At 47.8% G+C, this 10,587-nt stretch overlaps 1 protein-coding gene across 3 annotated transcripts; it reads right to left on the bottom strand.

Moving 5' to 3' along the window:
- Nucleotides 1–569: 569 nt before the first annotated feature.
- Nucleotides 570–8,842, bottom strand: KLK13 (kallikrein related peptidase 13). Of its 3 annotated transcripts, none has more exons than XM_044256772.1 (6): nucleotides 8,737–8,842; nucleotides 8,179–8,265; nucleotides 4,135–4,324; nucleotides 3,664–3,932; nucleotides 2,451–2,587; nucleotides 570–778 (listed from the first exon to the last, which is right to left on the bottom strand). In XM_044256772.1, the coding sequence occupies exons 2-6, from the start codon at nucleotides 8,228–8,230 to the stop codon at nucleotides 590–592; spliced, it is 837 nt and encodes a 278-aa protein (XP_044112707.1). In that variant the 5' UTR covers nucleotides 8,231–8,265; nucleotides 8,737–8,842; the 3' UTR covers nucleotides 570–589. The 3 variants fall into 3 exon arrangements, with proteins under 3 accessions (XP_044112707.1, XP_044112705.1, XP_044112708.1); XM_044256770.1 differs by lacking the exon at nucleotides 8,737–8,842 and adding an exon at nucleotides 8,544–8,656; XM_044256773.1 differs by lacking the exons at nucleotides 8,179–8,265; nucleotides 8,737–8,842 and adding an exon at nucleotides 6,966–7,116 and having other exon boundaries at nucleotides 3,664–3,832.
- Nucleotides 8,843–10,587: the final 1,745 nt, after the last annotated feature.

Here is a 10,587-nt window from a genome sequence, read left to right as displayed (position 1 = left end):
CAATTTATGTGATAATGAACTTCTGTGAGGATTTAATATTAGCTGTGATGTGATTAATCATTCAGATGCACCTAGAATATTGTTGGGGCAGATTCTGGACACAAGAGAATATTTTCAGTATGAACTATCACGGAAGTTTAGAACCTTCTTGAGCACCAAACAGAGAAGTGTCTAGAATGTTGGCAATAAATGAATATTTGAAGGGGTGTAGAATGTTGTCAAGGACGTTCCATTCACAGGACATGAAATATGGTTGAAATGGGCCAATGCATGCATTAAGGGTGTCCCAAAGACAGAACATTCAGATGGCCATCTGGGGTTATGCTGACAGCAGGAGTCGTGGAACATTGTCCAGGTTGGAATGTTGAGGATACCAAGGCATTTCAGGATGCAGTACCTGGGACACCATGATACTGGGAGTGACTGGATGCTTCTGAAACACGAAACATCCACTGGGATCGGACACATTGAGAACACGGATCACTGGTTAAGTGAAACTTTGGGAGGGGCCGAGAAGGGCTGGGCTAATGGGGCAGAGGAGTGAGGAAGGCACGCAGGGAGGAAGGAGACAGGTGAGCCAACCTGGCTTTTATTGTGGGCTCTTCGTCCATTTCTGCTCCTGAGTTCTATGTTTTCGAATTGTGTCTCGGATCCATAGAACATACTGAGAGACTCGAGTGTAGACACCAGGTCGGTTGGGCTGCCCGCATGGGAAGTCTCCCCAGGAGATGATGCCATGGAGTGTTCCGTTACAGATCAGGGGGCCCCCGGAGTCGCCCTGAGTGGGGGGAAGAGAGAGAGGTGGGGTCCTTGGTGGAGTGAGAGAGAAACAGGGAAGACAAGACGACAAACACGGAGGAATGGAATAACACCGAAAGAGAAACAAAAATGGAGCTGGATGTGCATGGAGACCAAGATTAAGAGGCTTCTCTCCATGTTTTTCTCTGCTTCTCAGTCTGTTAGAGTGGTGACACGTCACTTTAATACCCACTCCTGGCTCTCTGGCACTCCTACCCCACCCCACCCCCACCCTGCTGTGGCTTTATGGTTCCCTGGCACCATCTTACTACTGAGTAAACTCATCCAGGTCTGTATGTGACACGTGTACTTCCACTTCTCCACCCTGGACCCAAGACAGACATTATTGATTAGTCAAGGCACACATCATTCATTCATCATTCTTTCCTACTGACCCAAAACTCAATCTCAGGAGCCTCCTCTATTGGACACAGTTTTTGTTTCTTGTGTTTGTGGAGGTTTTCAGCCATATAGTATCATTTCCCCTTATTTTGGTAACTGCCTTCTGATTTTCTGTTTTGGGGAAAGGCCCCTCCCTTTACCTCAATACTTGTTTGTCCCTGCCCCTTCCTGACCCACATAGTCCCATGACAGACTTGGTCCATCAGAGAATCGCACAGTCCTGGTTAGAGTGACGGTTCAGGACACATGACCTGAGTCAGACTAGTGAGATTCATACTCAAAATGCTCATGTAAACCACTGGAAAATTCTTTTTAGTCAAGTAGCGTAGGAGGGTGGAATGTAAGCCCAAAGCTGCTGGGGCCATCTTGCTATTGTATGGGAAAAGCTTAATTGAGAATAAAGACAAAAACAAGAGAGAAGAGCAGAGTTGAAAAGAGACAGAGTCCTAAACACATTATTTGTGCACCTGGATCCATCTGTACCTGAAACAAGACACACCTGGAGTTTTCCGTTACAAAAGCCAGCGTGTCTTGCTTAAGCTAGTTGGATGGGTTTCTGTCACTTGTAACTGAAAGAATGCCAGCCTTTATGAATCTCAACACAGGAATCTGGACAGCCACTGTCCATCAAAAGCTGAGGCTTACAGTGAATTCTATTCTCCCGCCACAGGTACTCTCTTTTTATCTTGACCCTCAGTGCGAGGGGAAATGCCATTTTAAAAGATTGCTGCCTGGGCATCTGGGTGGCTCAGTCATTAAGTGTCTGCCTTTGGCTCAGGTCATGATCCCAGGGTCCTAGGACTGAGCCCCACACTGGGATCTCTGCTCAGTGGGAAGCCTGCTTCTCCCTCTCCACTTCCCCTGCTTGTGTTCCCTCTCTTGCTGTCTCTCTGTCAAATAAATAAATAAAATCTTTTTTTTTTTTTTTAAAGATTTTTTATTTATTTATTTGACAGAGAGAAATCACAAGTAGGCAGAGAGGCAGGCAGAGAGAGAGAGGGAAGCAGGCTCCCTGCTGAGCAGAGAGCCCGATGCGGGGCTCGATCCCAGGACTCTGAGATCATGACCTGAGCTGAAGGCAGCGGCTTAACCCACTGAGCCACCCAGGCGCCCCTAAATAAAATCTTAAAAAAATTAAAATAATAAAAAGATTGCTTCTCCTAAGGCTAGAAGCAAGTCCTTTCCCCTCAGCATCTGTCCCCACCTCCATCCTCCTGGCCCACGGCAACCCACTACCCCCTTGTTCTCACCTCGCAGGAGTCCTTGCCGCCCTCCTTTGAGCCCGCACACAGCATGTTGGGTGTGATCTTCCCCGGGTAGACTTGACGACACTCCTCATCTGAGCGTAGCTGGATGTTGGCACATTGTAAGGTTTGGGGGTAAGTCACTGGGGAGGAGAGAAAGGAGGGTCTAAGGGTGTCTGTCTAGGACAGACTATGAGGTGGGAGTTAAACAGGAGAGTCTGTAGAAAATGGATGCAAAGGGGATGGTGTTGAAGAGGTAGAGAGATGGAGCATGTGTCTGGGTAAAGTGATGGAGGAGGCAGGTATGGAGAGAAACAGGAGGGAAGTGGAAGGAAAGATGGAAAGAATGCATGCAGACTGGGAAGGAAAAGCCATAGAAAGTCAGGAGCGGAGGAGAGGGACGGTGGGAGATGGTGAGACAGAGGGCTGGGGATGGGAAGAACAGGGGAGAAAGATGACAAGTCAGGGAGGAAGAGGGAATGAGACAGGAGGAAGCCTGGGCACAAATAAGGAGATGCAAAGGGCCCTTGTTGCTATAAGGATCAACCTTCTATTCATGCATGTGTCCTTTTTACACAAAGGATAAACCTAGATTTCCTTACATTTAACAGATCAATACCTGCCGATATATAAAATTTGCAAGTCACATATTTATTTAAATATATTTATGTATAATTTATATAATACAAAATTTATATGCAAACATATTTAAATACATTAGAAAATCTGTATAATCTGTATATACAAATGCATAGCGATATATATTTATATATACATATAAAATATGGCTTATATTGCCATATTTTTATTAATTTATATATTTAGATAAAGGATATATAGGTTTATATGATAGTTGTATCTATGACATATATAATCTATGACTTTACAACTCTGTACATTTATATAAGGGATATATAATGTAACTTTATACATATTTACAAATTTATATATATTTATAAAGGATATAGAACTATATAATCTATACATATAACTTTATAAATAGACATTTGTTTAAAGGATATATGTAACATAACTATATTTATAAATTTATATTTATATGATATTTATATATATAGATATATATAGATAACACATATATGTGATATATAACATATAACTGTATATCTGTTGTTATTTATATTTATAAAGGAATCCTCCTCCAGCCTTCCCTCCCATTTCTGTCCCACTGACCCCTCAGGCCACCTGTGAGGCTGCCTACCCTGGGGGCTGGTGGTGGTGCCCCAGCCAGACACCCGACAGCAGGTACCAGCGGGGAGACAGTCGTTGTGGGAGAGAGGCAGGACACGGATGTGGCTCGTGAGCTGGACCGGGGACTGCAGCTCCAGAAGCATGATGTCATGGTCATGGTTCAGGTGGGTGGGGCTGATCTGGTATTGAGGGTGGGGGATAGAGCGGACTACCTCCCTCACCTGCTCTCCGGCCTCCACGCGCCCCAGGGCATGCTTGCCCAGGTAAACTCTGTACCCTCTGTGGGTGCAGGAAGGGGTGATTAGAGAGGATAAGCCTATCTCCACCACCTTTCTCCTCTCCAGACATCTTCCACACCTCAACTCCAATCCCATTCCCAACCCCAGCATTAACTCTGACCTCATCCTCTATCCAGATCCACTCCCCCCCACCCCAGTCCCGTTCTCGCCCCAACCCTCATGCTGCCTTGACCCCCACATACTCCTTCAGACAGTGTGCTGCAGTGAGAACCCATTTGGGGTGGACCAGGACTCCCCCACAGAACAGGCGCCCCTGCACTAGCAGGGCTGCCTGCCAGGGCTGAGAGTGGGGACGGCAGGTGTAGCCACCCGGGAGAAACCCGCTGGTCCCATTGGTGCCGTTGAGAATCTTGGGATATTCCTGTGAGATGCCTGGTAAAGAAGAGAAAATGTTAGAGAATTGGGATCCAGAGGGGAAAGGAGGCACTGGGCTTGGGGAGAGGGTCAGAATTTTGCTCTGGATGACCAGGAACTGATGATTCATTTGTCAGCCTCTGGAAGTTGCCGTCTTCCATGTAATGGAGATGAGTCAGGGCAGAGAGATGATGATTTATTCCTTTTCCGGGTAGGTGCTAACTCCATTGGGGGTTCAGAGTTCCCTGAACAAGGAAGCTTCTGATGGGTAAGCAGAAGCCTGACTTTCTCCTCACCTGCATTTCTTCATCCCACCATGGGTATGGATTTCAGGAGGTAAGAATGAGGCTGACCTACACATCTACATAGGCACTAAGTATGTATCCATCCTTCCATCCATCCATCCTTTCAGTATGTATTTAATGGGTAGCTCTATGGCTTGAAACACAACCCATAACCTAACCGCTCAAATTCAAACTTTGCAGGACTCTTATCATCTGACCCTTGAAACCCCCTTTGCCCCCATCTCCGACCTCTCCCCTTCATACACCGTGTTCCAGATTCATGGACCCATTCTCCAGACACAGTTACTCATCTAGTTCTGTGCTGCTCAATACGACAGCCACTAGCTCCATGTGGATATTTAAATTTAAATTAATGCAAATGAAATAAATTCAGTTCTTCAACCACACCTGTTACATTGGACATGCTCAGCAGAGTCCCACGTGGCCAGAAGCTACCATATTGGACAGGGCAGATGTAAGACATCATATACAGGAAATATTCTACTTGATGGCACTCAGAATCTATAGGTTACATGTCTGTGTCCCTCTTGACTCAGAGAGCTCAGCTCAGCTCAGACAGAAGCCATCCCAGATTCCTGGCCACCTGGTCTAATATTGGCCTCCCTAGCCCACTAGATACTCCCTGTTATATCCCCCTGAGCTGATTTTCATCAGAGCCATGGTCACTAGCCATTTCATTTCTCTTTATATTTGTTTACAATTCATGGGGCTCTTTACTTTTTTAAAAATCTCCCCAGCTTGACTGTAAGCTCCATCAGCAACAGGCACCTTATCTGCTTTATTCAGAGCTATATCCCCAGGACCAAGCACAGTGTCTGGCATTGGAGGAGACACAGAAGTTGACAACCAGAGAGAAAGCCCAATCCTAAAGGTACCATTTTCTGGCTGGGTGCTCCTGTACAAACCACCAGACTTAGCTTCCTCAGCTGTAAAGTAGGAAAACATCTCTCAGAGCACCTGGTTGGCACAGTTGGTTAAGTGTCTGCCTTCGGCTCAGGTCATGATCCCAGGATCCTGGGATTGAGCCCCACAAGGGGCTTCCTGCTCAGCGGGGAGCCTACTTCTCCCTTTCCCTCTGCTTGTGCTCTCTCTTAAATAAATAAAATCTTAAAAAAAAAAAAAGGGAAAAGAAAACATCTCTCATTGGGCACAGTACCTGGCATAAAGCAAACACTCAGTAAGCAGGGACTGTTATTAATTATTAGCTACAACAGGAGGTCCTCAGCTCCGTGACTAGCAGGTTCTCCTCCTCTCTAGGCCAGCTGCCCCACCTGCATAAGGATTAGCTCAGTGGTTCTCACAAATGGGGACAAGAGTCATTGGTGGGCACAAGGTCATTTTAGGGGGTAGAGAGATGAGGCTGAGTGACATCAAATTGCAGCCTTGGGAATAAGAGTCACTGTCCAATTCTCCTCCAGTATGAGTCTGTTGAGAAAGTCTCATGATGGGGCTACTCTGCTTTTACCACCTCTCTAATCCTTGCTGAGCTCACTTTCTTTCCTTCTTTCCTTTTTTTAAAGATCTCATTCATTCATTTATTTGTTGGAGAGAGAGAGAGTGAGAGTATGCGCCCAAGCAGGCAGAGTGGCAGGCAGAGGCAGAGAGAGACGCAGGCTCCCTGCCAGGCAAGGAGCCCGATGTGGAACTCGATCCCAGGACCCTGGGATCCTGAGTTGAGCTGAAGGCAGAGGCTTAACTGACTGAGCCACCCAGGCGTCCCCTGAACTCTCTAAAACCAGGAAGCAGAAGCCTTTACCCAGCAACCTAAAATTTATTAAGTCAAACCATCTATAGTCACTGTTTTGGGGGAGGTTCCCAAAGGGGGCACTACTGACGACTGGAAATGTCAGATGGTCCAACCCAAGAAACATTGTTTTTGTTACATTGTGCAGCATGCATTTTTTCCTCTTACCTTTTACTTATAGCAAAGGTTCTTCTCCATTTAGGATAATGATAAAATTTTTACTTACAGTATACTGTAAGTTATGTGGGGCACCTAGGTGGCTCAGTCGGTTAAGCATCTGTCTTCAGCTCAGGTCATGATCTCCAGGTCCTGGGACTGAGCCCACATAGGGTTCTTTGCCCCTCCCTACTGCTCGTTCTTGCTCTCTCAAATAAATAAATAAAATCTTAAATATACTGTAAGTTTAAAAAAAAAAGTTGATTCTAAACAGACGATTAGATCTAAAATAATGAAGATGGTTGCCAGAACCTGGTCTAGGATGCTGGAGACAGGGCAAGTAATATGGAGCCCATCCTGACTCAGGCGTCACCAGTGTCTTTGGGGCAGGACTTGCTGTCTCAGAGTCCCAGGTTTTTAGCTGTGAAACTGAAGTTAATTATAGTACTCCTACCTCATAAGGCTGTTGAGGGTTCCAGAAGATGCATGTGGAGCTCCTAGCCCAGGGCGTGGTACCCAGGAGGGGCTTGGGACACTGGGCACAAGTCCTGGGAGTGGTACCAAAGGAGAGAAACCACCCCACCTTCAGGCCAAGGGTGGTGCCCCGTGCCCAGTGCCAGATGCCCGAGGACTCCTCCCTCCTTCAGGTCTCAGTTCAGGGGTCTAGTTCTTTGGGGTGGGGCCTTCCAGACCAGGAGCTTATTGTATCTCTAGGCTCCTGGCTTGGCTCCTTGAAGCCATCACCTCCTGTCACAGTTGTAACTAATTATTAACTAATTATTTGGGTAATTGTTTGAATAATGTGTGCATCCTTCCCCGCTAGGCTCTGGGTATTAAGAGCAGGAACTGTGTGTGCTTGTATAACACCCAGCACAGTGCCTAGTTCAACAGCTATTGGTTAAGTGGCTGGTTGGTTGGCTGGATGGATGGACAGTTGATGATGCCTGAATCGGGTTTCCAGAGAATATACCTGCAAAAAGGCGCTTAAACTGAGGAGAAATCTTTGGGACTGACTTAGGGTAGAATCAGGTATGGGGTCACTCCGATGTTTAAAGGAAGGACAAACTGGAAGTTTCTGGAAGGGGCTGAAAATGAAAGAGTGAATACTTCTAATAAAGTAACAAGGCTAACTTGCCAGCCCTTCTATCTGCTGTGCACTAGCTTATTTTCATATTCACAACAACCTTTTGTAGTGGGGATGTCTATGTTCTCATTTCACAGATGAAAAAAACAGAGAAGCTAACTTACTTGCTCATTGCTTATTTGTACCTGAATCTCACTCTTCTCACGCTCTCAGGAAGGCCTTGAATGTGAGGGAGGCTGCTGAGGGACCAAGGGATGCGGGTGGGAGTGGGCTTCCCAGTGCAGAGGCGGGCAATCAGGAAAGGGGCTGGTAGGGAAGATCCAGGAGACTTATACATAGCAGCCCCCCCCACCCCTGCAGAGCTGGGACGCCCCAGGAAGGAGCCAGGGATGGTGGGCTCACCCCGTCGGGAAAACCAGGTCAAGCAGGGACAAGCAGGAAGCTCTCGGGGGCTGTCCCCGCAGGACCCGGCCCCGAGTGGGCGGTGGGCGGAGCTCCGGGCTCCCAGGCCCCCTCCTCCTGGCCAGACCCCTCCTACCATTGTTCCGGCGGCCACCCCGCCTCCACCCCCGCGCATTCTTACCGCCTGACAAGGCCACCATCAAGAAGGCGATCACAGCGGCCAGGGGCCACATGGCAGCTCCGGGGTGGGGAGCAGGGCGGGCGGGGCCTGAGAAGTTGGGGGGGTGGTTAAGGGCTGGCTGAACCCCCATCTCTGACCGCCCCACCTCTGCTCCTGTAATTTCCCCTTCACTAAGAACCTTGGCCCTGTAAATCTGCACCCCTTCCCTAATTTCCATCCTCCGTGGGGAGCCCCAGTAGAGAGGTAGGAGGGGCTAGCGCAGCGTGCGCCCGCGTTCACCCGTGCCCTCCAGCGAGCGGGTGCCTCAGTACCCTCTCCCGCAGCTCTCCGCCCCCTCGCTACCCTCTTAGGGTCGTCCCGCGCACCTGGCCTCAAACAGCTTATCTTTCAGCGCTGTTCACCCTCGCCAGCTCTGCAGATTTCTGTAACTGAACCTCTGGCTTCCCTCTCCATCTCTGACTCAGCTGTTCTCCCTCTTCTCCTTTCCCTCCTCACCTCTCCTTCCTCTCCCCACTCCTCCCCTTTGACGCTCCCGCCCCTGCCCCAGGCGGACCCTACCTCGGTAAGAGGCCCGGGTGCGGAGCTTCGCCGCCAGCTGCCTCCAACTTCACCCGGACCCATGGCTTTTAACCCCTGAATTCCCTCCCCCAGCGCCCTCAGCATTTCCCTGTTACTGGCCTCCCCCTCTCCACCCCCAATGGCTCAGCAGGCTGCTGCCAGACACCCCCCAAGCCTGGGCATGGCCCTTCCGCTTGGGGCGGAGCTTCCAGGACGAGCTAGGACCCAGATCTGGCCCCGCCCAGGCCCCAGTTGAACCCACTGTGAACTTTGGGGCAGTAGAACCCACCCAGAGGAAAGGGAAAAGCTATTTCCTTCTTCAAACCCACCCGAAATTCCCATGACTCTTCCCTAACATCAATCTGTTTTTTCATCCCACTTTCTAATCTCTCCAACCCCTGTGCGTGTCCTTATATCCATCAGCTCCCAGATGGCCATTTTCTACCTTATTCCTATCTCCCTCATTTTAACCATACACCCTGCGGTCAGCCTGTTCCCCAAACTCAAGACCATCAATAGCCTTATCTCAAGTTTATCCAGACACCAAACCCAACACATCCAAATTGCAGTTCCCAGATTCATCTCCAGCACCAAAGCCATGTTGCAGCCCTTCTGAAAAAACTCAGGGATGCCTCAATTTACTCCCACTATTCCTCTTCTCCTACCCCACCCCCACCACCATCAGGGGCAAGAAGGGAATCTTTCAGATATGTGGTTAGAACGTCAACTGTACTTGATGGGGCCTGGGGAAAGCAATATTTTGGGTGAATGGTCTTTTAGGAACAGGCCAGTTGGGGTGAGGGAGTCCATGGGGATGTAGGTGGACAGGAAGCAGGAATCGGAAAGCTGTAGGGGTCAGGATGATGGGAAAGAGGAAGGAGGAAGAGGTGGCGCTTTGGGAATGAGTAGGTGCCTCCTGGAACTGTGACTGGGTGGGGCCATGAATTAATCCTAGGGGGTGGAGGGGGCAGGATTAAAGATTAAGGAGGGCAGAGGTGGGGTCAGAATTTGGAAGAAAGCCAGGGATGGGCATCAGATGAAGTTTGGAGAGAGAGCTGTGGTGTCATAAGGATAAGGGATTAAGATGGGCAGAGAGAGGGTTCATATCAAAATTGGTGTAGTCCATACTGGAGGAATTTAAGTTTGGATTTAGGGACCAAATCTAGTGTCAAAAGTAAGTTTTTTTTTTTTTTTTTTTTTTAAAGATAAACTTTTAAAAAGCATCTAACCATGATTCTCATATACATATATATATGATAAACATCAAATATTTTGATTTATTAATAAACAATTGAGCTGGTAAGATATTACAAAGAACCACACAGGTAGAGGCAATAAGGAATGCTGAAATGAATTTATAAATAGATACAAAACTGGTTTATTCTACATCGGTGGGGGGAAGGAAATTGATTATACTTCCACCTGCCAAAACTCATTTGCACAGTATGGACAAGCATGATTTGCATTGCTATCAGCTGTCTATGATTTATGGAGTTGTAAAGTAGCTCAAAGACAATAATAGAAGCAGAGACCCCATAAAATCAGATAACCCATTTAATTTTCCATCAGAGACATCTGTTGGGTCCATCTCAAAGTCTTTCATGTTTTTCCCTACATTAGGAACAAAAGTTTGTGGACAGGTTTAGGATGGGTCTGATGGTAGCATTTGGAATGCAAGTGAGCTTGGGGAGAAGAGGCACAGGGAGAGGATGGGGTAAGGAGTTGGTTTTGAGGATAGGAGTTCTGGATGGGAAGGATCTGAGGATAAAAATGTTGATGGAGTCCTATTGGGTTGGGGTTAGAGATGGAGCTAAGAATGAGGATTTGGAAGGGAAGTGTTGAAATATGACT

This window comes from Neovison vison, chromosome 7 (assembly GCF_020171115.1).
Source record: "Neovison vison isolate M4711 chromosome 7, ASM_NN_V1, whole genome shotgun sequence".
NCBI classification, from domain to species: Eukaryota; Metazoa; Chordata; class Mammalia; order Carnivora; family Mustelidae; genus Neogale; species Neogale vison.
Note: the sequence above shows the minus strand (reverse complement) of the source record. Positions and strands in the feature narration are given on the sequence as shown.

Excerpts from the sequence above, each read along its gene's own strand:
- KLK13 (XM_044256772.1), bottom strand. The coding sequence starts at position 8,230 with ATGTGGCCCCTGGCCGCTGTGATCGCCTTCTTGATGGTGGCCTTGTCA. Across the intron at positions 4,325-8,178 it reads GATGGTGGCCTTGTCAGGCG|GCATCTCACAGGAATATCCC; the intron begins GTAAGAATGCGC and ends CTTCTTTACCAG. Across the intron at positions 779-2,450 it reads GCGGCAAGGACTCCTGCGAG|GGCGACTCCGGGGGCCCCCT; the intron begins GTGAGAACAAGG and ends CCCCCCACTCAG.